Source organism: Phyllobates terribilis, unplaced genomic scaffold, assembly GCF_046119375.1.
Source record: "Phyllobates terribilis strain yellow unplaced genomic scaffold, ASM4611937v1 Scaffold_11__3_contigs__length_659146591, whole genome shotgun sequence".
NCBI classification, from domain to species: domain Eukaryota; kingdom Metazoa; phylum Chordata; class Amphibia; order Anura; family Dendrobatidae; genus Phyllobates; species Phyllobates terribilis.
In genome coordinates, this window is record NW_027362771.1 from 329,188,138 (window position 1) to 329,214,975 (window position 26,838).

A 26,838-nucleotide genomic window follows, 5' to 3' on the forward strand; every position below is an offset into this window, starting at 1 on the left:
TGCAGGAAAACAGCTCCTGTTCCTCCCCCTTTTCCTCATTATCAACCAATCCATGTTGAGATGAGATGAGGCTGAGCTGTGTGTCATCACCCTGCATACTTCCTTGCTTCATCTGATCGTGCTCCACCTGCAATGCCTCCTCTTTAATTGTGAGCAGAAAGTGTTTCAGTAGACAGAGAAGCGGGATGGTGACACTAATTATGGCTCATCGCCGTTCACCATCTTGGTGGAGTCTTCAAAGTTTTGGAGGATGGCACTGATGTCAGACATCCATACCCACTCATCAGCTCTTATGTGCTGAGGCTGACCTGAATACCGATGGGCGTGTTGAAGCTGGAACTCAACAACTGCCCTGTGCTGCTCAAAAATCCTTCCCAACATATGCAAGGTTGAGTTCCAATGCGTGGTGACATCGCACACCAGTCGGTGAGCTGGAAGCTGCAAACGCTGATGAAGCACAGCGAGGGCGGCCGAAGCTGTAGGTGACTTTCTAAAATGGGAAGACAAGTGGCGTACTTTGACAAGCAGCTCAGGCAGATTCGGGTAGGTTTGAGAAACCGCTGAACCACTAGGTTGAGCACATGGGCAAGGTATGGTACGTGTGCGAGGTTGCCAAGCTTAAGAGCCGCCACCAGGTTCCTGCCATTGTCAAACACGACCATGCCTGGCTGTAGGTTCAGCTATGCCAGCCACAGATCTACCTGCTCTGTTACAGCTGTCAACAACTCCACAGCGGTGTGCGGTTTGTCCGCTAAGCATATTAGCTTCAGCACAGCCTGTTGCCGCTTGGCCGAGGCAGTGTTGCAGTGCTTCCAGCTTCCGACTGATGTGGTCATTTCGGAGATGGAGGCTGAAGAGGAGAAGGTGCAGGAGCTGTAGAATGTAGGGGCAACCCTGATAGACCCAGGGCCCGCAATCCTCGGCATAGGGAGGACGTGTTCCCTCCCAGGGTCTGACTGGGTCCCGGCTTCCACTATATTAACTCAGTGTGCCGTCAGTGTGATGTACCATCCCTGGCCACAAGCACTTGTCCATGTGTCTGTGGTTAGGTGGACCTTCCCAGTAACTGCGTTGTTGAGGGCACAGGTAATGTTCTGGAACACGTGCTTGTGTAAAGTGGGGATGGCACACCAGGAGAAATAGTGGTGGCTTGGGACTGAGTACCGAGGGACGGCCACCACAATGAGGTTGCAGAAATATTCCATCTCCATGAGCCTAAAAGGCAACATTTCAAGTGCAAGCAGTCGAAAAATGTGGCAGTTTAGCGCTGTGCACTGTGGGTGGTTGGCTACGTATTTGCGCTTGTGTTCAAAGGACTGAGGTAGGGAGAACTGAATGCTGCGCTGGGACAAGGACATGAAGGTGGTGCTGATGGTGGTAGTTGCGAGTGCTCAACAACAGGTGCAGGGCGGGAGGCATCTTGGCCTGTGCCATGAACATGGGATTGGCATGCACACACAACAGCAGAACAGGCAGTGGTGTCACCCGCAGACACTGTTTCTGGACCCTGGCGTTCAGCCCAACTAGTTGGGTGCTTTGCTGTCATGTGCCTGAGCATGCTGTTGGTGGTCAGGCTGGTAGTTTTGATGCCCCTGCTGATGCTAGCATGGCAGATGTTGCAAATGGCCTTTTTGGGGTTACCTGGGCAGTCTTTAAAAAAGAGCCAGACTCTGGAAGACCTAAAAGATGGACTGGCAACTTCCCTCAAGTTGGTGTTCCGGGGAACAGTTGCCCGCCTTGTGTCTGTGGCCACCGCACTACTTGTTCTTGCCTGTTGTGATGCTATGCTCCCCTCCCCCTCTGTGCTGCTGTCCTCACTATGCGTGTCACCTTACCAGGTTGGGTCAGTGACTTCATCGTCCACCACCTCGTCTTTCACGTAAGCACCCTGGGCCTCCTCCTGACTTGCTGGCAATTGTGTCTCATCATCATCCAACTCTTGCGACAGTAATTGCAGTTTCCCACCATCGCCTTCATGTGACCGTGGCTGCTCAAATATTTGGGCATTGCTACATGCGATCTCCTCTTGCCCTGCTTGAAGCGGGCCGGGCGAGAGGCCCGAATCTATAAATGGAAAAGTGAACAGCTCTTTGGAGTGTCCAAATGTGGGATCACTAGTCTCCGGGCACTCGGAATGGTGGGAGGAAGGAGGATCAGGGTGAGGAATATGTGGTCCAGACTCACGGCTACTGAGACTGGACCGTGTAGAAGACAGTGTGGTGATGGTGGCAAACTGACTGGAAGCATTATCTGCTATCCAACCAACAACCTTTTCATACTACTCTGGCTTCAAGAGTGGTATTCCGCGGCCTCCTAGAAATTGGGACAGGAAGGTAGTTCGACATGATGTGGGTGTTTGTTGTGCTCCCTCAGCAAGCACAGTTTCATCTTGCCCATGGTTTCGGCCTCTGCGTGCACCATCAGCATCACGTCCACTTCCCCGTCCCTTGCCACATGCCTAGCCCATTTTAACTGGAGTGTAATATTTGGCACGCTCCAAAACATGTGACGGTTTTAGGCAGTGGCCTTACAGATGTGGTATTGGTCAGCGACCAAGTGTGAATAGGTTGAGCAACACATAACTGGCAGACTTTAACTGGAATGTAATATTTTGCACGCTCCAAAAAATGTGACGATTATTACCACAGTAATATGGGATCACATGTGATGACCACGGTTTTAGGCAATGGCGTTAGAGATATGGTATTGGCCAGCAACTAAGTGTGAATAGGTTGAACAACACACAACTGGCAGACTTTAACTGGAGTGTAATATTTGGCATGCTCCAAAAAATGTCACGATTATTACCGCAGTAATATCGGATCACATGTGATGACCGCGGTTTTAGGCAGTGGCCTTACAGATGTGGTATTGGTCAGCGACTAAGTGTGAATAGGTTGAACGACACACAACTGGCAGACTTTAACTGGAGTGTGATATTTGGCATGCTCCAAAAAATGTCATGATTATTACCGCAGTAATATGGGATCACGTGTGATGACCACGGTTTTAGGCAGTGGCGTTAGAGATATGGCATTGGTCAACGACTATGTGTGAATAAGTTGAACAACACACAACTGGCAGACTTTAACTGGAGTGTAATATTTAGCACGCTCCAAAAAATGTGACCGCAGTAATATTGGATCATGTCTGATGACCACGGTTTTAGGCAGTGGCATTATTGATATAAATGATCAGGATTAAGAGCAACAAAAAAAAATTAGCCCTGATATCTAGGGCTATGGATATCTGCAATAGCAGCAGACATAACGTGCAATGGACCCTATTCTGGTGTATACAGTGTCCACAAACTCTGCCTGCCAAACTCCTGCTATCACCAGGAATAATATATGCGGCTGCATTAGTCCTTAGAAGGACTGTTAGTTCAGATGTGTATATATAGCTGTGGAATACCTAATACCTCACTAATAAACCGCCAATTCTCTCCCTAGCTCAGCAGCAGCTCTTCTTACTCTGCCTGTCTGAAGGGTAGACTGTGACGAGCACTGGGTCTGATATAGACCTGATGAAGCTATGCGGCCAGCCAATCACTGTAATGCCACAACCAACATGGCTATGGCATTACAGTGACTCGCAGGTAATCCCTGCATGTTTATTCGCTGTTAAAACAGCGCCAAAACATGCGTTCGGGGACTCGAGCTTCTGCCCGAACATCCAGGAAATACTCGCTGAGCATCTTGAACAGTAAGTTGCTCAGGTGAGTACCGAGCAGTTGCGAGCACGCTCGCTCATCACTAATCGCTACATGTTTTAGATGGTAGTAGGGTGGTTTTGACGCCTCATGGACTTTGGCCAAACATGGCTCTGTGAGCTAGTACTACCATTTTAGGCCTTATTCAGATGTCTGTGTTGCACATACATGTTGTATCCATTTTTTCACAGATACAACACGTACCCATTGTTTTCTGTGGGGCTGTTCACATGTCCATATTTTTTCATGGATCACATTTCTGTGCAAAACACTTGGAGTCTGTTTTTTTCCGGCAGCATGGATGCAAAGGGCCATTACAAGTCTACGGGTATGTGTGCCATCAGTGCTGTACGGATTTAACATCACAAAGTATAGGAGAAGCTTTTTCGTTTATTTATTTATCCATTTATGAAAAACCCTGATGACACTGATGGTGAAAACAGATACACTGATGGTACACACTGATCCAAAACACTGATGACACCGATACCATTTTTTCACATGCGTGTTTAAACACAGATGTGTGAATGAGGCCATAATCCTGTAAAACTATAGATGTATATTCTTATCTATCAGCCAGCAAGGCGTATGTAGTTTCATAAGTAGTGCACTCATTATAAAGGACATATAACAGACATGACTAGTAAGAAGTAACATCAGTAGGGAGATGAGATTCTGTGGCCACTTCTAGTTTTTAACCACAGATCAAAAGTCTTAGAACAGCTGAAAGATTCATATAAGTTTATATAAGAAGTGCTTTTGTCAGCTTCCCAAACGCACTGCTGCCTAAAACCACAGCATACTATATATAATGACAGTGACAGTCGCATGGCTGCCCATCTCAGCTGTATATTGCAGAACCACAATTGTGCTCACTTGGCAACAACCAAAGGAAACAGAGAGCTGAATACAAATATTTAGTCCATAAAACACAGTTTGGGGTCACTTGTAAAATAAATAAAACTAAATACAGTTAGTGCCCATAGAAACCATTCAGATGACAGTCTTATTTTTGTATAGATAAGATAATAAAGGTTATAACATAACACTATTGTACTCCAGCGCGGCCTCCAGATTATCATAAACGAGCATTGTTAAAAACCCTCGTTTCGCGATTATATTGCCGTGTAAACAGGCTGCCGATAACCTGATGGATGAGAAAAATGGTTATTCGTCTGGTGAAATTATCTTTTGTGCGGCGAAAAGGATCATCATTCTCGACGGAGCATCACCCTGTGTGATCAGGACTCGCATTGACGAGAACCATGCCAGACTATGAGCGATCTAGTATAAATCACACCGCATCGTTTACATTGGTCAATCAACAGTTCCGCTGATCTGTAAAAGTTTACCAATCAGGGGTCGTATCGAGCCCCTGGTCGGTCCATGTAAACGGTCCCTTACTTTCACCTATTTACATTATTCAAATCAAAAATAATGTTTTCATCTTTTTTATTGTGACCAGGGCTATGGCAGAAGAAAAATATGGAAAAGAATTGGTTCAAATTGCAAAAAAGGCTGCAGGACTAACAGAAATCAAGTAAGCACTGACGTTTTCAACAAGATGATCATTTATGGTCATTTATGAAGTAAAATAAATTTGGTTTTCAGTAGCTCTCATGACTGGGAAAAGGAGAAGCAGGACACCTCTGTGGCCAGATGTCTCAGGTTTAGATAAACCACAGCTAAACTAAAACTTAAAAGTAAACTCAATTCATTGGACGCTTAAAAATAATAGATTTCCTTCTGCAACTTATGAACAACATGAAATGTTTGGACATTTACAAAAACTGTTTAGGGTATATTCACACAAGGCAGCTTTATCGCAGAAATGTTTGTGACTGTCCCATTCATCTAACTGGGGTTTACAAAAATCCATATGCATGCTGCAGAAACAGCCTCAAACAGATGAATAAACTGATTTTCAGCCACAGAAATTTTTACAATTATTATAATTAACTGGGTTATTCATTCATCTTTTTTATAACATAAGTCCTGAAAGACTGCAAATAGCTGTTTTAAAGCGAACCAGTCACTTTAGGTAACGTTTCAGAATAAGCTGTCATGTTTGTGCACAAGAGGAATAACTCTATTTCTGCCAATTATATAATGTGATGGGTGAAGAATAGCTGCTATGATGTTTCCCATACGCAGTACACAGAGAGATGGATTCCTGCTCTTCTTTCTCGTTAGCACATGTTCAGAAGCAGCAGCTTGGAGGATGTTACACAGCAGTATTGAGCTGTGTGACTGTGAATCCAGCACTGACATGAAATACATTTGCTAGAAGCTGTAGCTTGATTTGTATGGTCTCTAACTGTGCTGAGTGCTGTTCGCTCATTCTTCCCCTTTGCTCTCCACAGAGCTCAATGTACTCCGTAACTTGACTTGTGCATCATACTTTGTTATATTCCCTTGTATTATTGATTTATGCAACGTTTTGTGGAAAAGACAGTGACCATTTAATGTAATTTACATTGTTTCTAGCTTTAAATGGACATATGTTTTTACTTCTATGTGTTTTCATTGGTGCTGTTGCTAATCTGGAGTGGGCTAAACTGGATTGGGCTCTGGTTACTTTTGTTATATTTTTATACTTTTGCAAAATAAAAAACATTTTTTTTTGTAGGACGAGTTGACATTTCCTTTGAGATCATTTTGGGGTACATGTACAACTTTTTGATATCTTTTTGTATCGTTTCTTGGGGGAGGCAGGAAACTAAAAGTATCCATTTTGGCGTTATTTTTTTAAGCTGTCTTAACTTGTATTTCAGCGTGTTAGAGTTATAATCCTATCAGCATAAATCTGATAGGTATCCTATTAGACCAGTGGGGCAATGGGATAGCTACCTACTGTTACCCCACAATCTAGGCCATTGGGAATGGGTTTGCTTATTGATTGGGTAAGAGCACTCAACCTCTGCCTAACCACTTGGTTGTTCCTCTAATTACTTTTGACTATGGCAGTACAGTAATTCCTGGCTACCTGGAGAAAATCAACTTATTTCCTCCTGGGAGCTGCCAGCTTTTAAGAAAAGAAGCATGTACAGAGTGTCTTCAGTCATCAGTCACACGCCATGGGCACTATGATTGACAGCTCACTCTGCAGCGCATCTGTACAGAGCGAGATTTCAATCAAAGGCATGCTATCAGTATAAGCAGCGGTGCTGTGAGCAGTGGCTATAGCTGCATGCCCCCATGACTGAAAGCCGCCGGCTCCCAGAAGAAAGTACATTTTCTCCCAGTAGCTGCACTTTCAATAAGGCGGTCAGGGAGCATTGAAATGCCTTTTACCTAACAGTTTGCCCCTCTATCTGCAGGCAAATGGTGCTTTCTGAGGTGAAAGGTTCCCTTTAAATATACAGTCATGGACAAAAGGTTTGAGACTGAAACACAACAATAACTAGTTACTGAAGTATAATTATAAGCATTTCATACGTTTTTAAACTGTTATTGGCAAATACGTCAAGTTTATTTAAAGGCTCAATATTTACAGTGTTGACCCTTGTTTTTCAAGACATCTGCAATTTGCCCTCTCTTGCTGGTTACACTCACTTTTTGAGGTTTGGCCACAGGTTCTAAATGGGATTGAGATTTGGGGAGTTTACTGACCATAGACTAAAAATGTCAGTGTTTTATTCACCAAGCCACTTAGTTATCACTTTTGCCATGTAACATGGCTCTCCAACATTCTGGAAAAAAGCTTTGTTCATCACCAAATCGCTCCTGATCATTAGAAGCTGCTCTTGGATAATGCTTAGATACCATTCTTTATTCATGGCAGTGATCTTAGGCAAAATTGTGAGTGAGCCCAATCTTTTGGATGAAAAGAAACTCTACACATGAATGGTCTCAGGATGCTTTACTGTTGACATGACACAGGACTCATGGTAGCCCTCACCTTTTCTTCTCCTGACAACCATTCTTCCAGATGTCCCAAACCGTCTGAAGGGCACTTCATCAGAGAAAATAACTTTACGCCAGTCCAATCCCTATACTTCCTGTTACTCCGTCCTTGATGTTTTTCTTGGATAAAAGTGGCTTCTTTGCTGCCCTAAACATCAGGCCAGCCTTCAAAAGTCTTCACCTCACTGTGCATGCAGATGCACTGACACCTGCCTGATGCCATTCTTGAGCAAGCTCTGCACTGGTATTGATTCTGATCCCACAGCTGAATCCTCTTAAGGAGATGGTCCGGGCACTTGTTGGACTTTCTTGGGCACATTGAAGCTTTCTTCACAGCAAATAAACCTCTCTACTTGATGTTCTTGATGATCCGATAAATTGTTGATTTTTGGCCAATCTTTCAAGCATCAATGTCCTTGCCTGCAAACCTGTTTAGGTGCAAAGTAATGATTGCATGTGTTTCCTTGGAGATGACTATGGTTAACATAAGAAGACAATTATTTCAAGCACCAGCCCCCTTTTAAAGCAACAGCCTGCTTTTATAATTCAATCAGCATGACAAAGTAATTGCCTTGTCCTCATTAGCACTTTCTCCTGAGCTAATTAGAAGATCAGTGAAATTATATAAGCAGGTCATTTCGGGGCAGGGCTGAAAATCAGTGGAAATTGGGCTTTTGTGATTAAATTAATTTTTATGCCAAGAAATGACTGCAATTTTTTACAATTCATCTGATCACTCTTATGTGACAATCTGGAATTAAATGCAAATTGCCACTTTAAAAACTGAAGTAACAAATTTTGTTAAAACCAAAATTTGTGTCACTCAAATGTTTTTGGCCATGACTGTATATTCTCTCTCCGTTGACACACAGATTCACCTGTAATTTGCCATAAAACTACAACACTGCTGCAATTCACTTACATTCTCAGTTTATGACCTTAGGGGAAGAAGTTGTAATTGGTACAAACTCTACACTTGTGGGGCCACAACATTGGGGTCATCAGTGAGTCGCAGTAATGCTGAATTTTTGCTGTGAATATTAAGTGACCCCCATGTTATTATGTAGCCCTAGCCTAATGCATTGCTTTACTAGCCTATCAGAGGATCCTCTTGGGGCCCAGACTCTGATATAATAATGGGCCCTACAGCAGAAGACATGTCCCTTATGAGTCTTCAATGAAGCTAATCACTAGAACACTGTTTATTCCTCATGGGCTGATTAGAAAAGAACCTATTAGATATCATTGATCCTGCATGTCCAATAATATCAGCAGAATTAGAGATGAAAATAAAAGTGGATTCTTGAATCCTGTCCTGTGGTCCTGTGGTGAGTCCGAGGAACTTCAATCCAACACCTGTTTAGTGTGTAACTCAGAGCTGCTATAACATGATCAGTATAATCTGAAATGAACATGTAACAGAAGATGGAAGTCACTGTATCTGCTTTCTATTACATCTGTTGTGAACCAAAATGTGTTTCTAGTTCTAATGGCTTATTATGTGTATCTATTCCAGTAAACTACGTGAATCCTTTGATACTTTAAAACAACGTAAGTGTGTTTACTTTTTTAATTTGGTTTAAATTATTTTATTCTTATAAGACTTGGAGGTTCTGCATTGTTATACTGTAGAATATTACAAATAACATACACAGGCTAGCGTGGATCTGTTCACATGTCCATTAGTTCTTTTCTGGTTGGCTTTGATGGTCAGAATAGTGTAGCACGCTTCTCTACTCTATCCAGTGAAATTAGCTTGAGGATCAATTAAAAATCAGATCATAATGGATTCTAATATTAGAATTACAGTGATTGCAAAATTTCACATCTATATATCTTACTTTTTCTCCTATTACTATAAAATATCCTTGATTTTGTTCTAGAAATTGAGAATATCGGAAATTCCCATATTCAGCTTGCAACAACATTGAAAGAAGAGATTCGCAGTTTAGAAGACTTCAGAGAGAGGCAGAAGGAGTTGAGGAAAAAGGTAAATGTTAAAGGGTTTTCCTTAAAATATGACATCAAATTCAGATGGACAAGGAAAAAAAACTTTAAATAGAAAAGTTAAAATAAATATATTACTTCTAGAAATCCCACATCAAAGTCACAGCAGATAAAGTGAGCACACACTACCATATTATTACATCATAAAGCCATCAATATACAACCCCTGGCAAAAATTATGGAATCACCGGGCTCGGAGGATGTTCATTCAGTTGTTTAATGTTGTTGAAAAAAAGCAGATCACAGACATGGCACAAAACTAAAGTCATTTCAAATGGCAACTTTAGGGCTTTAAGAAACACTAAAAGAAATCAAGATTAAAAATGTAGTACTCAGTAAGGCTAATTTTTTTCAGACCATGCAGAGGGAAAAAATTATGGAATCATTCAATTCTGAGGAAAAAATTATGGAATCATGAAAAACAAACACACAAAAAAACACTCCAATACATCACTAATATTTTGTTGCACCACCTCTGGCTTTAATAACAGCTTGCAATCTCTGAGGCATGGACTTAATGAGTGACAAACAGTACTCTTCATCAATCTGGCTCCAACTTTCTCTGATTGCTGTTGCCAGATCAGCTTTGCAGGTTGGAACCTTGTCATGGACCATTTTCTTCAACTTCCACCAAAGATTTTCAATTGGATTGAGATCCGGACTATTTGCAGGCCATGACATTGACCTTATGTGTCTTCTTTCAAGGAATGTTTTCACAGTTTTTGCTCTATGGCAGGATGCATTATCATCTTGAAAAATGATGTCATCATCCCCAAACATCCTTTCAATTGATGGGATAAGAAAACTGTCCAAAATATCAATGTAAACTTGGGCTTTTATTGAAGATGTAATGACAGCCATCTCCCCAGTGCCTTTACCTCACATGCAGCCCCATATCATCAATGACTGTGGAAATTTGCATGTTCTCTTCATGCAGTCATCTGTATAAATCTCATTGGAACAGCACCAAACAAAAGTTCCAGCATCATCACCTTGCCCAATGCAGATTCGCGATTCATCACTGAATATGACTTTCATCCAGTCATCCACAGTCCACGATTGCTTTTCCTTAGCCCATTGTAACCTTGTTTTTTTCTGTTTAGGTGTTAATGATGGCTTATGTTTAGCTTTTCTGTATGTAAATCCAAATTTCCTTTAGGCGGTTTCTTACAGTTCGGTCACAGACATTGAGTCCAGTTTCCTCCCATTCGTTCCTCATTTGTTTTGCTGTGCATTTCCTGTTTTGGAGACATATTGCTTTAAGTTTCCGGTCTTGACACTTTGATGTCTTCCTTGGTCTACCACTATGTTTGCCTTTAACAACCATGTTGTTTGTATTTGGTCCAGATTTTAGACACAGCTGACTGTGAACAACCAACATCTTTTGCAACATTGCGTGATAATTTACCTTCTTTTAAGAGTTTGATAATCCTCTCCCTTGTCTCAATTGACATCTGTCGTGTTGGAGCCATGATTCATGTCAGTCCACTTGGTGCAACAGCTCTCCAAGGTGTGATCACTCCTTTTTAGATGCAGACTAACGAGCAGATCTAATTTGATGCAGGTGTTAGTTTTGGAAATGAAAATTTACAGCGTGATTCCATAATTTTTTCCCCAGAATTGAGTGATTCCATAATTTTTTCCCTCTGCTTGGTCTGAAAAAAATTACCCTTACTGAGTACCACATTTTTAATCTTGATTTCTTTTAGTGTTTCTTAAAGCCATAAAGTTGCCATTGGAAATGACTTTAGTTTTGTGCCATGTCTGTGATCTGCTTTTTTTCAACAACATTAAACAACTGAATGAACATCCTCTGAGCCCGGTGATTCCATAATTTTTGCCAGGGGTTGTAGAATGGGTTCAGGAGCTGAGCCCTCTCCACCCAGGACAGCGCAGGCTGTGTTATACAGCCAACACATGCCTCTAACAGCAGTGACCAGAGCTAACTCTAATCGCTGCTATTACCCCCTTATATTGCTGATGTGGCAAAAATGCTAACATTAAAAAGGTCAGGTCACTACAGAGAAAAGAAGCCCTCACATAGCTTGGTTTATGGAATAATAAAACAGTTATGGGTCTCAGAAAATGTCAATACAAACTAATTTTTTTTTTTTTTTTTTTAAACTTCAGATTTTTTTTCAACACTTAATGATTAAAATAAATGCAGTATACTAGTTTAGCATCTCTATAATTATACTTACCTGGAGAATCATGTTCCTGGTCATTTTTACCAGAAATTGAATGCCCTATAAACAAAACTAATAAAACAATGGTGCAATTGAATTTTGTTCAGCATTTCACTGTACTTTTTCCCCATTTTTAGTACATTATATAGTAAAATGAATGATGCCATTCTGTACTGTTACTTGTTCCAAAGAAAAACAAGCTCTTATACATCTATGTCAATGCAAAAATATATAAGTAATGGTCCTTCGAAGAAGAGGAGGAAAAAATGAAATGGCAAAATTGAAAAATGGCTGTGTTCATAAGGGGTTAATGTTTAGAAAAATATATCTATATTCTCTGTAGCTTTTAATGTGACTCAGTTTTACCATTTCCCTATTGTTCCATTGGAATTATAATTACCAGTACATTTCCACCTAACCTGTGGTTTTGTTCTTTTCTTTCCACTAACAATTCTATGTTAGGCACCTTTGAAACAGTTACATTACTTCTGTGCAATATATTTTATAATATTAGATTTTTTACTTCTTAACGATTATATATTTTTTTCCCCTTTTTTTACATTAAAAAAAATTCTCAGCATTGTACAATCCTTTCTTTTTTTGTTAAAAAGGTCCCCGGATAATATGCTCACATGATGGCCCACTGCTATTCTCACAGTTGTTGAGGAGGCAAAAGTATTTGATCATAAGGGGTCCTACTGCCGGAACTTGACCTTGACCAATCAAAACAACAAGGGTCCTATTATTCATATTGGATAAGAAGCCAAAAAAAACCATGTCGCTCTCTTCATAATGATGCACAGGGAGATATTTCCTGTAGACTTGCTCCTCCTATGGATATCCTGTAAATGTTATTTGTGAGAACGTGACTTGTAGTCTTTCCGATACATTTTCCGCTCAGTTAATCAGTTTTGAATTGAAGTGTCCATTATACACATTGACTATGGCACTCCGTTTCTAATAATTGCATTGTATGGCACTATTACTACAACAAGAACTTTACTATTTTGCTAACAATATTGCAATGTTTCCTCACACAGTATGAAAATGCTATGGAGCGACTCCAGAAGAATAAAGTGACTCTGTACAAGAAGACAGTGGATGTACGTTCTCTTACGGAGGGTTTCAGGGGAGGACTTGCCATGAAAGCAGAGTGGATTTTCAGTGTGGATTAGTATAGATTCTGCTCACCTGTTACTAGAGGTTCCACAGACTTTAATATAGAGAGCTTCGTAATTCACAGTCAGATCTCCCCTGCTTTTTTTCATTTTGGCATTAATGCATAACAGGACACCAGTGGTGGTCTGTATGGACCACCACTGGTATTATAATCTGAAAATAAACCTACCAGGTCATTTACCAACCTACCAGGTTATCTTCTAGCCATAGAAAAACAGATATCTTACTGATCTCTGAAGGTCCAACAGCTAGTACCCTTAGCAATCCCAAGAACGGGGCTCTGGAACCCAGAAGTTCTGCAGAGCCCCATCTTGAGTATAACAGAGATGCGCATGCTCGACCTCCACTCCATTCACTGTTCATGGAAGTAGCCCAGCACTGTGATTATTTCTGGCAGTTTCATAGACAAAGAAGGACATGAGGGTCAAACATGTGCACCACCATTCTATTCAAGACTGAGCTCTTTAGAGATTGGTGCCCAGGCTCAAGAGACTCATTTTCAGAATTATAGGGAGTCCCAGAAGTCTGGCCACCAATGATCAGTAAGTTATCCCAATGGAATAACTTAATATTTTGAGAATGACCTTTTAAATATTTTACTCTTCCCTCAAATGCTGATTTCGTAGGTGCACTGTACTCTTAATCCCCATAACAGCACAGGCAGAAAGCACCTAGTAAACAATATGGTATGTTACATGACCCATAGGTCAATGTTATCAGTTTGTCTCTGATTTCATTTTAAGGATCCAATGGTCCAACTATAAAGACTATTCCTATTCTAAAACCAAATCTTTATTTGTAGAGAACACTAACATATTCTGAAGGACTGCTCTAAGTATGCATGGGGCATTATTATATTAAGTACATCAAGTTGCTTCTACCCTACGGTATCCTCACCCATCCCTTGTAGATTGTGAGCACTTGCGGGCAGGGTCCTCTCTCCTCCTGTACCAGTCTGTGACTCTTTTCTGTCCAAATTATTGTACTTGTTGTTTGCTATGTATACCCCTTTTTCACATGTAAAGCGCCATGGAATAAATGGCTGTATAATAATAAATAATAATGTGAGCAGCGTTCATGCTAAATGTTAACAAGTTTTATTAATGATGCAAAAGAATAAAGCAAACAAAGAAAGGTAGAAGCATATACAGTATATATGCTTCTACCTTTCTTAGTTTGCTTTCTTCTTTCGCATCATTTATAAAACTTGTTAACATTTAGCATGAATGCAATGTAATCTTACTGGCTATATGATGTCTGTATGCTTCGTTGTTACTGATATATATGTAAATATATACACATACACAGTACAGACCAAAAGTTTGGACACACCTTCTCATTTAAAGATTTTTCTGTATTTTCATGACTATGAAAATTGTACATTCACACTGAAGGCATCAAAACTATGAATTAACACATGTGGAATTATATACTTAACAAAAAAGTGTGAAACAACTGAAAATATGTCTTATATTCTAGATTCTTCAAAGTAGCCACCTTTTGCTTTGATGACTGCTTTGCACACTCTTGGCATTCTCTTGATGAGCTTCAAGTGGTAGTCACCGGAAATGGTCTTCCAACAATCTTGAAGGAGTTCCCAGAGATGCTTAGCACTTGTTGGCCCTTTTGCCTTCACTCTGCGGTCCAGCTCACCCCAAACCTTCTCGATTGGGTTCAGGTCTGGTGACTGTGGAGGCCAGGTCATCTGGCGTAGCACCCCATCACTCTCCTTCTTGGTCAAATAGCCCTTACACAGCCTGGAGGTGTCCTTGGGGTCATTGTCCTGTTGAAAAATAAATGATGGTCCAATTAAACGGAAACCGGATGGAATAGTGTAGCACCCTGAGGATTCGGCTGCTACAGGGGTATTGCACCTCAACCCAGAGGTGTGATATTCCACTCCCGGGTAAGGATGGAGAGTGGAACTGAGCTCGGTAGGCTGCATGCACTACACACATCCCATTTCCGAGGAACAGGCCGACGGTACTCCCACTTAGAAATGTGCAGGTACGACCGAGTCTGTTCCTGGCTGGAGTGGGAGGGGGGGTGGTACATCCCATGTAGTGTAGGGGCAGATAGGGGGAGCAGCCTGGGTAAAGATAGGAGCTCATTGGGTGCTGGTCACCTGAGCTCACACATAGAGGGTGTATATAAGGTGGGCACCAACTAAGATCAGGGTCAGATGCAGAGGGTCAGATGCAGAGAGTCAGCTGCAGAGAACAAGTCAGGAGCAGAGGAGAGAAGAAAGACAAAGACCCAGAGTGAGAGAGGAGAAAAGAGAGAGACCCAGAGCACAGAAGAGAAGGACTCTGAGATCCCAACTAAAAGCACCGGGTGAAGAGTCGGCATCAGGGTACCGGAACCCAAGCTGGTGGGGGTAAAAACATTCCCCAGCCAGAGACCGGAGACCGTGGGCAGCGTTTGCCACGGTCACCCATCACATCCACCCCGAAGGCACACCACATGAAGGGTCAGGGAACCCAGGGCCAAGGGTGTCCCAACAGAAGGCCCGAGGGAGCTGGACCTAGGTGGATTACTGGTGGGGACGGCCAGAGAACGGGACAGAAAGAGAGCTCAGGGCCACGCTCCGGACTTGTTTGGGGGTTGGCTGGATCCAGGACCTGGTGGACGCAGCACGGCTCGGGTGGTCACTAGCAGCTGGAGTGACCAGTACAACATCTGCAGTAAGTAAACACCCTTAACTGCACAACCCGACTCTGTCTTCACTGCCGTCTGCACTACACCACCACAACCCCCATCCTCTGCGCCTGTCCCCTCTGAGGCTATACCCCTCCCGTTGGGGGTTATCCCACCAAGCTGCGCACCCACCATCAGCCTCAGCGGACCTTGCTGCAGCGGCGGCCACAGTGACCGCATCACAACGGGTGGCGTAGTCGACACAAAAGAACTCTTAATAACATCTGTAGGACTGCCACATAACACCCAGCTTGACGCCCTGGGCACGGGCCGGGTCACAGCCGCTCGGAGACTACAACCCCCCATCTGATCCGGTGCCGGGTATTCCCCTCAAAAAGGAATATGTCCCAGGGGGCGCGTCAATAGCATGCTGCTGCAAGATGCTGTGGTAGCCATGCTGGTTCAGTATGCCTTCAATTTTGAATAAATCCCCAACAGTGTCACCAGCAAAGCACCCCCACACCATCACACCTCCTCCTCCATGCTTCACGGTGGGAACCAGGCATGTAGAGTCCATCCGTTCACCTTTTCTACGTCGCACAAAGACACGGTGGTTGGAACCAATGATCTCAAATTTGGACTCATCAGACCAAAGCACAGATTTCCACTGGTCTAATGTCCATTCCTTGTGTTCTTTAGCCCAAACTTGTCTCTTCTGCTTGTTGCCTGTCCTTAGCAGTGGTTTCCTAGCAGCTATTTTACCATGAAGGCCTGCTGCACAAAGTCTCCTCTTAACAGTTGTTGTAGAGATGTGTCTGCTGCTAGAACTCTGTATGGCATTGACCTGGCCTCTAATCTGAGCTGCTGTTAACCTGCGATTTCTGAGGCTGGTGACTCGGATAAACTTATCCTCAGAAGCAGAGGTGACTCTTGGTCTTCCTTTCCTGGGGCGGTCCTCATGTGAGCCAGTTTCTTTGTAGCGCTTGATGGTTTTTGCAACTGCACTTGGGGACACATTCAAAGTTTGCCCAATTTTTTGGACTGACTGACCATCATTTCTTAAAGTAATGATGGCCACTCGTTTTTCTTTACTTAGCTGCTTTTTTCTTGCCATAATACAAATTCTAACAGTCTATTCAGTAGGACTGTCAGCTGTGTGTCCACCTGACTTCTGCACAACACAACTGATGGTCCCAACCCCATTTATAAGGCAAGAAATCCCACTTATTAAACCTGACAGGGCACACCTGTGAAGTGAAAACCATTTCCGGTGACTACCTCTTGAAGCTCATCAAGAGAATGCCAAGAGTGTGCAAAGCAGTCATCAAAGCAAAAGGTGGCTACTTTGAAGAACCTAGAATATAAGACATATTTCCAGTTGTTTCACACTTTTTTGTTAAGTATATAATTCCACATGTTAATTCATAGTTTTGATGCCTTCAGTGTGAATGTACAATTTTCAGAGTCATGAAAATACAGAAAAAACTTTAAATGAGAAGGTGTGTCCAAACTTTTGGTCTATACTGTATATACATAGATTTATATGTATATGCAGTATATCTATATATACACACAGTTGTGCTCAAAAGTTTACATACTCCAGCAGAATTTTTGCTTTCTTGGCTTTGTTTCAGAGAATATGAATGATAACAAAAAAACTTTTTCTCCACTCATGGTTATTGGTTGGGTGAAACCATGTATGGTCAAACTACTGTGTTTTCTCTATTTAAATCTTAATGACAACCAAAAACATCCAAATGATCCTGATCAAATGATCCTGATCACAAATGGGTTTGAATTGCTGCTAAAGGTAACATTCTCACCTGTGACCTGTTTGCTTGTAATCAGTGTGTGTGCATAAAAGCTGAGTGAGTTTCTGGGATCCAGACAGACTCTTGCATTTTCATCCTTGTGATTGTGATTTTGCAGGCCTGATAACAACAGGCCTGGAACAGATTCTGACAGGAGGGGGAAGTGAGCAACCGTCTAACTGCTGAATATACATCAATGGTCTGGACAAAGCTGACTGGGGTCTCAGGAATTAACTGTTCAGCCTGGAATGTAGATACTATTATCCTCTATTACTACATCTTGGGGATTGACAACTCTAAGTGTAATGAATACTTTTCTATATTGATGACTACATATAAATAGTCTTTCCTCCACACAAAAAGAAATTCCCATGGTCCTTTGTGATAAATGAGCGATCATAATGAACTGTGGGATAATCACATGAAAATTGATACCATAGGACTGCACAGTGTATTAAAGAGAACTTGACAGCTGGTATATGCTGCCAGATTCAGTGGCAGCGTGTATCAGATCGTGGATGCATGATCTCAGCCAGGTATGACCAACTCTTAAATGCCACAGATTGGGACCAAACCGCGCTGGAGACTAGTTGGACATTAACTAGTTGGCGGCTTCTCCCACCCTCTGACAGTGACTGACAGGTTTTTCCCTATACGCATGTACAGAGAGAAACCTGTCACTCCAGGGGAGCGGTTGTGGATAAGAGGTTCCCTGCTGCTTTTAAAGCATGTTTTTCTCTGAAATTCCAGAGCATTTCATAGTCAAACATACCTGACCGAGATCATATAGCCAGTGTCTGATACATGCTGCCCGTGAATCAGGCAACATGCATCAGATGTCAGGTTCTTTTCAAGTATTTGTAACTTACAACAACATTTACACTCTCACGACAGCTTTGTTATGTTTGTAGACAATATCACCAAAGAGTAAACTCCTCTTGTGATATTTTAGAATATTACATATTTGAATCTACATAAAAAGATGAGTAACTTTGAAGGTGTTATCTTGTTTCATAAAAAAAAATACAATGTTGCTTATGCCAAAAACAAAATAAGCATAACTTACCTACATGTGACCACTGCAGCCAATCACTGGGCTTAGCAATGATGACAACTGAGACTAGTGATTGGCTGCAGCATTTATGTGTTACATTTGTGCGCTTACAGTTTATAGTTCCTCTTTGCTTCTCGTCACTAGTATTGCCCTGCCTCTTGACTAACAGTGAATGAAAATTTTTCCAAAAAAGGTATAATCTATGGGTGATAATCTGGTTAAACAGTGATTTTATGCTTTTTGCAAATGTATTTTCATGCTTACTCTCTCTTTCATTTTCTATTTAGTCAAAGAAAAATTATGAGCAAAAGTGCAAAGATGTAGAGGAAGCTCAACTAAACTTTGAGCGCGTGACTATAGCCGGAAACGCTAAGCAAGTAGAGAAGGTAAAGAATACCTGACTTAGTCACTTATAGTTCACACTTCTCTATGGAATAGTAAGTGGGCAGAACAAAACAAGTTTCCATTTAAATGTGCAAATACACATTCATTTAACAGCCTTATACACAGGTAGTGAGCCTTATATTTACAGGCCTGGGTATAAAACGTCTGTTCGATGGACTTCTATATAGGCTTTTGAATTATATTTGATATATAGTAAACCATCCCTAAGGTTATTTGCACATCACATCATTTTTTAGGAGTATACGCTACGTAACCCGCCTGACAAAAATGCTAAATAGACGCTAGAGGTGATGAACATATGCATTTAGGTTTAAAAATGACTTTCTGTTCATATGTTCAGTGTTTTGAGCTTCTTTTAACCGCTTCAGGTTTCCAAAAACGCCAAGCAGTTGAAAGAAGTGACCTGACCATTCTTCAGGCAGTTTCCGCTGTTAAAAAAATAAACATATTCATTCTTCAGGCGACTTCTGCTCGGAAGACACCTGATTTCTATGCTCGACAGTACAGCGATAAAGATGCCTGCTTCACTTGCGAAGCCACCTTAGAAAATGACCCCCGGCATTTAACTGAAGCTGCTTTGCCTGGGAAAACTTGGTGGTTGTGCCAGCATCTTAAATACGTAGTGTTCACATAAACTTAGAGCAGGAAATGAGCAAACATTCTCCAAATCCTCTTCAAAAATTCCAAACTCCTCAAAACCTTGGCATGTCTTCTCAGTTTCTGCTCCAAAAACTCTGCAAAAAAAAACTGTGTGCACATAACCAAAGGCTAGGTTCACAGAGTTTTTTGACATGGATTTTGAAGCAGATCCACTGCAGAATCCACATCAAAAACCACTGCATATTTTTGAATATGCTTTGATGTGGGTTTTGAAGTACATCTGCTCCAAAATTCACATTAAAAAATTTGTGTGATCCTAAGGCCACGGTCCCACTATCAGTATTTGGTCAGTATTTTTTCTCAGTAGTGGGAACCAAAACAAGGAGTGGATGATAAATGCAGAATTGGTGACTTGTTTCTATTATACCTTTTCTCTGATTGTTCTTCACCTGGTTTTGGCTCCCACTCCTGAGAAAAAGTACTGACCAAATACTGATAGTGGGGCCTAAGGCTAAGGCTAAATGCAAATGAAGTCTTTTTACATAAATTTTTGGATTAGAAACTGAGCAGAAACTCAAACTTTTGAGGATTTTTGAAATTAGAAGAAGAGGATTTGGAGAGCTTCCGCTCAGTTTCCACTGAGTTTCTGTTCAAAAAACTCTCTATGCACATAGCCTTGTTCTCTTGATTTTTTTTTAATAATGCAGTCCACCCATACCTTTAATTAGTTTGATCAGCTCTCTCTGAATTTCCTTTATTTCTGATCAAAGCTACATATATTACATGCATCAGTAATTTATAGAGATAAAACCATGTAAGGCATCAAGGCATCTTTTTATGAATCCTTTATTTTATTTGGCTCGGCAGCAGCTGTTTGGCACTGGTTGTTTCAATTATAATGTATTCTAATAAACACCCAAAAGCTGGCCATGTACATAAGATTGATTGTTCAGACAAATGCTATTGTTCACTGACCACCTCATACACATGCAGTCTCTGTTTGGTTCAGTTATGTCTACTCATACTAGAAAAATATATATATCTTTTTACCGTGTTAGGCAGTAGATAGAAAAATATTAAGATTTGAGAGTCCTCAAGTGGTTGATACCTTTTAATGGCTAACTGAAAAGATGATAACAAATCGCATGCTTCCAAGACTACTCGGGTCTGTTCATGAGGCATAGAATAACACAAAATCTGAAGAGTCACATATTTATGCACAACAGGACGCAGGAAAAATGCAATAGATAAGACAAGTGACGTGAGGCAGAACTATCAGTATGGGAGAGGGCGAAACAGTTGTGGCCGTAAATATTGGAATAGTTCATAGATAAGTCGTGTGACAGTTTTATTGTCCTGGGATTGAGGTCTGGTCCAGTGTTCTGATGCCCCCAAATGGTCTGAGGAGCACATTCCTTAGTTGATTGTCTCTTCAGAGAGGAAGAGGACTAGAACTCTAGTGCCACCTATTGGAAGTAGCAATCCTATCGATCCTCTAACGCAGGGTTCCCCAACTCCAGTCCTCAAGGCCCACCAACAGGTCATGTTTTCAGGATTTCCTTAGTATTGCACAGGTGATGGAATTATTGCCTGTGCAGGTGATGCAATTATCACCTGTGTAATACTAAGGAAATCCTGAAAACATGACCTGTTGGTGGGCCTTGAGGACTGGAGTTGGGGAACCCTGCTCTAACGAGCCTTGCCAGATGACTTAGGATAAAAGTCAAACCAGAAATCTCAATTTGCAGACACTATGTTTCGGGGTACTGCCCCTCGTCAGTGCAAAGTGTGAGTTCTGGTTTGGCTGGGTGAGAGGCATCTGACCAGGATCAAAGAGGTAACATTTCTCCTTGCGGAGAGTGACATCTCAAGCCTGACATGCTGGACTTGACATGTCACTCTCCGCAAGGAGAAACGTTATCCCTGTGGATTGTATATGCTTCCCAAAATCCACAAATCTAGAAATTCAGGAAGACCAATTATTTCATGTGTGGGCACCCTTACTGAGCAGGTTTCTAGATGTGTAGAGGGTATTCTTAAACCCCTGGTAAAGGATACAGCCAGCTCAGTAGCGTAGCTACCAGTGGGGCTGCCCCGAGCCCCGCGCTCTAAGGGGCCGCCCACCTGGAGCTGCGCTACTTTAAACTGTATCAGTGTGCACCGATACAAATAAACTCTGCGGCAGAGCAGGGAGAAACGATCTCCCTGCACTGCCACTATTGGGTCCGTGAGCTGAGGGGCCACTTCGCAAATTCAACTGTATCGGCATCAGCCGTTACAGTTAAAAGCGATGGAGGAGGGAGCATCAGCTGACGTTTCCTCCCCTATCATTCTTTCTCGGCGTCTGACGTCTCAGCGCGATGACTACATGGCGTCCTCTACTCTGAGATCATTAGGGAACGAGGAGGAGAGGTGAGTATTGTATCTTATTTTAGTTTTTTTTAGAACATTATACTGTATGCGCTATGGGGGTGCATGTGCATTATACTATATTGGGGTGCATTATACTGTATGTACTATGGGGGTGCATTATGCTATATGGGGGTGCATTATGCTGTATGGGTTATGGGGGTGCATTATACTGTATGGGCTATGGGGTGCATTATACGGTATGGATTATGGGGTGCATTATACTGTATGGGCTATGGGGGTGCATTATACTGTATGGGCTATGGGGTGCATTATACTGTATGGGCTATGGGGTGCATTATACTGTATGGGCTATAGGGGGAATTATACTGTATGGACTATGAGGTGCATTATACTGTATGGGCTATGGGAGTGCATTATACTTTATGGGCTATGGGGGGAAATATACTGTATGGGATATGGGGTGCATTATACTGTATGGGCTATGGGCTTGCATTAGACTGTATGGGCTATGGGAGTGCATTATATTTTATGGGCTACGGGGGTGCGTTATACTGTATGGACTATGGGGTGCATTATACTGTATGGGCTATGGAGGTGCATTACACTGTATGGGCTACGGGGGTGCATTATACGGTATGGGCTATGGGAATGCATTATACTGTATGGGCTATGGGGTTGCACTGTACTGTATGGGCTATGGGAGTGCATTATATTTTATGGGCTACGGGGGTGCATTATACTGTATGGGCTACGGGGGTGCATTATACTGTATGGGCTATGAAAGTGCATTATACTGTATGGGCTATGGGGGTGTATTATACTGTATGGGTAATGGGGGTGCGCTATACTGTATGGGCTATGGGGGTGCATTATACTGTATGGACTATGGGGTGTGTTATGCTGTATATAAGACTATGTGGGGGCCTTTAAACTATATGTAAGCAAATACAATGTGAAGGTTTGTGTGGGGTCCATCATGCTGTGTGGAGGCTATTATACAGTGTGAAGAGATGTGGGGCCATTATATTGTATGTAGGCCCATTATACTGCATCGAGGGCTGTGTGGGGGTCACAGTTGGGGGACCATAGTGTGTTGGAGTTACAATTCTTTTCTGGGGCAGTTGAGGGGTGGGTTCAGCAGGGTCATCATACTTTACGAATGCAATGAAAGGGGAATCTAGGGCTCCAGTAGGCCTACAATTAAGTGGCACACAGTACCACACAGCAGGTGCAGTAATACAAACACATATGGCAGCAGTGGATCTGCATTAGGGTATCAGCAGGATGAGGAGATTGTGTAGGTTGGAGATAAATGGAGACAGTGCCTGAAGTGTGAGAAGTCATATGTGTCTTTGTTGTAATCTCAGCAGCCAAGTCCTGGCTGGAAGAAGTTGTGACTGTGAAAAGTGAATGACTCCACCAGAAAGAATGTGAGCTGTAAATCACAATCAATAACTGTACTGTAATCTCTTATATGTTTTGCAGGACTGGTATCTACCACTATATGGTCACCATATGGCGGTAATATCATTTTTGTTCTTTGTATAAAGATTTTTTTTAATAACAGCTCTGTCATCTGCTGAGGTTCTTCTACAGCCACTATTCTGGTGCGCCATTATAGTTGTAATCAGGATTACATGGTTAGGGGCCCACTTAAAAGTTTTGCCTCCCCTGAACCAAACCCCTAGCTATACCTTTGACCTAGCTACATTCAAGGCACAACTGACCTATTGAATAAACTAGCAGCAATAGGTACTCTACCAGAAGGAACCATCCTGGGCACCATGGATGTGGAATCTTTGTACTCTAATATCCCATACCAGGATGGATTAAATGCCTGCAAAGTCGTCACTGAAAATTCAGGAATTGATGCTGATTTTGTGGTGTTACAAAATTCATCCTCACTCACAATCAGTTTGAATTTAATAACAACATATATCTACAGGAGACTGGTACAGCAATGAGAAGTAAAATGGCTCCACAGTTCGCAAATATTTTCATGGCCAAGCTTGAAAGTGACTTTTTGTCCTCATGTCCCATCAGGCCTCTGGCCTACTACCATTACATTGACAATATTTTAATCATCTGGATGGAGTCTGAGCAACAGCTAAAGACGTTCCATGCACACTTTAATCAATTTCATCCCACCACCAACTTAACACTCAACTATTCCTGTACTGAAATTAACTTTTTGGACACCATCATTAAGTTACAGAACAATGAAACAGAGATGTTTTTGTACCGGCCAACATACCTTAAATGGGACAGTTTTCATCCAAAACACATAAAAAACTCTATTGTCTACAGCCAAGCCATCAGATACAATGAGATATGTTCCAACCCTATGGATAGAGACAAACACCTTGGTGGCATCAGAAAGATTGTTTTGAATCAGGGCTACCATCCAAGATCAATTGAAAACCAGATTGCAAGAGCCACCAGAATATCAAGGAATCATCTCCTACATTACAAAACTCAACAAGAAAGCAACCTGGTACCTCTATTAGTCACCTACAATCCAAATCTGGAGGCGCTAAAGGGAGCTGTACGGAAACTACAACCTTTACTACAAAAAGATGCCCGATTACAATCCATATTTCCAGACCCCTACTTCTGTGTTTTAGGCAGCCCCCATATCTAAGAAGCATCATTGTCAAAATCTCCCTGTCCTCTCCAACAGCTACAGGAACCTTTCCCTGCAACCAGAAAAAAATTTAAATCTGTCCATTTATAATGACCACAGACAAGATAAAGATGCCCAACTCACATCAGGACTGCAAGATCCCAGGTACTTTCAGCTGCATCACATCTAATGTAGTGTGCTTAATTATATGTACCAAATGTCCAACTGGGGGTCTGTATGGACTTAGAACAAGGATGAATTCTCATCGCCACACAATAAAAGAAAAACAGAATATATCTACCTGTGGCCAAACATTTTTGTATCCCCGATCACAGCATCATGGACATGAAATTACTGGTATTAAAAGGTAACTTCAAATCTGAGAGAGACAGAAAAATTTGGGAGTACAAACTTATGAGAACCTTTGACACACTCAGCAGGAATGAATGTGTTGCATGGATTTATGTCTTTCTACTAAGGAATGTGCTCCTCAGACCATATGGGGGCATCACAACAATGGACCAGACCTCAATCACAGGACAATAAAACTGTCACACGACTTATCTATGAACTATTCCAATATTTACGGCCACAACTGTTTCGCCCTCTCCCATACTGATAGTTCTGCCTCACGTCACTTGTCTTATCTATTGCATTTTTCCTGTGTCCTGTTGTGCATAAATATGTGACTCTTCAGATTTTGTGTTATTCTATGCCTGTAGTAGTCTTGTGTTATTCTGTGCCCCTAGTAGTCTTGGAAACATGCGATTTGTTACCATCTTTTCAGTTAGCCATTAAAAGGTATCAACCACTGAGGACTATCAAATCTTGATACTCATACCAGTCATTTTTGTGTAATAGTAATCCATGGTGTGTCACGTTAGTCCGGTATTATTTAGGTATATTTAATAACCGGAAACATTAAACTCTCTCCGAGAGACTACGTCTTTGAATAGACCACCTAGACCAGGGTTCCCCAACTCCAATCCTCAAGGCCCACCAACAGGTCATGTTTTCTGGATTTCCTTAGTATTGCACAGGTGATTGAATTATTGCCTGTGCAGGTGATGTAATTATCACTTGTGCAATACTAAGGAAATCCTGAAAACATGACCTGTTGGTGGGCCTTGAGTACTGGAGTTGGGAGCCCTGACCTAGACTATATTTTTCTGGGGCAGGTTTTCATTTCCTATTTAATTTTCAATATTCTGTGTATATTGTTCCCCACTCTGAGATGACCATTTTAACTACATTTTGATGTTCATCTCAAAGGTTCATTGTGTCTTCAATTGTGTTAGTACAAACAAAATCTGGTTAGTTTGGTGTTTGGCATAATTTACTTTGATAATGAGGAAGGTATTTTAAAAGGAACTGATGACTTCAAAAAGGCAGATATTCACAGTGCTTCCTCTCTCAAAGACAACATGTACTTGTGATGAAAGCCGGCCGGTGGGTGCAGCTCTCTGGCGCCCCCTTATCTCTCAGGTCAGTCAAGGTACTGCACCTAGAGAAAGTAGTGCCAGGAAGCTGCAACCAGCGCAGGGAACACGGTAGTGTGTTATCCCTTCAACGTCACTAAACCGTAACGTCACTACACAGCACAACTCGCTAGCGCCCTCTTAGCCTCAGGTCAGTCAAGGAACTGCACCTAGGATAAGCGGTCGCCAGGGAGACTGTCCTGTAACCTACTGGGTATCGGGGCCCTCTGTAGTGAGGGCGGTATATATATCTTCCTTGGCCGCGCCAGGAATATATATATCTGAACCTCCGACCGTCACTACCAGCCTTCCCCAATCCCCAGTTGGTATGCTGCCACCAGTCCCTATTTTAGATATACGCCCAGTCCGTGAATGGGCCTATATCGGGTCAGGAACCAACCCTGGGTAGCGTTTTTGGCTTGAGCCGAGCTCACACGGACGTGCGTTCGTTATGCAGAATAAAAGGCAGGCCCACAATTACTTGAGGTAATTGATTATAATAATACACTAGATACACGATATACAACTAAATATACACAGGTATAAGGTCAGGCTAAACTATACAACAATGGAATACAACACACAGAATCACCACAGCATATCAGTTACCGGTTTCTTGATTTTCTTGTGACGCAGGGAGAGGATTCTGCGGTCGCAGGCACGGTTCTTTGTTACAGGCTGAGGCCTACCACCGCATGGTCAAACTGCTCCTCCCCTTGGTGGCCTCAGCTGGTGCTCAGATGTTCAGCACCCCACTCTTGGGTCAAGACTGACTTGTCTCTTGTCTGTCCTGCTATCTTACCTGCCCCGTCCCGCCCACTGCTGGTGAGGTCAGCTGGCTCAGTCTCCACCCTCAGGTCTAACTTC

At 42.1% G+C, this 26,838-nt stretch overlaps 1 protein-coding gene across 1 annotated transcript in view; it reads left to right on the top strand.

The window, feature by feature from the left end:
* Nucleotides 1–26,838, top strand: part of PSTPIP1 (proline-serine-threonine phosphatase interacting protein 1) — a 116,225-nt gene that overhangs the window by 53,617 nt on the left and 35,770 nt on the right. Inside the window, exons 3-7 of the mRNA XM_073652666.1 lie at nucleotides 5,178–5,252; nucleotides 9,135–9,169; nucleotides 9,502–9,608; nucleotides 12,852–12,914; nucleotides 18,780–18,878. Coding sequence (XP_073508767.1) covers nucleotides 5,178–5,252; nucleotides 9,135–9,169; nucleotides 9,502–9,608; nucleotides 12,852–12,914; nucleotides 18,780–18,878 — 379 coding nt within the window. The remainder of the gene's footprint in view (nucleotides 1–5,177; nucleotides 5,253–9,134; nucleotides 9,170–9,501; nucleotides 9,609–12,851; nucleotides 12,915–18,779; nucleotides 18,879–26,838) is intronic.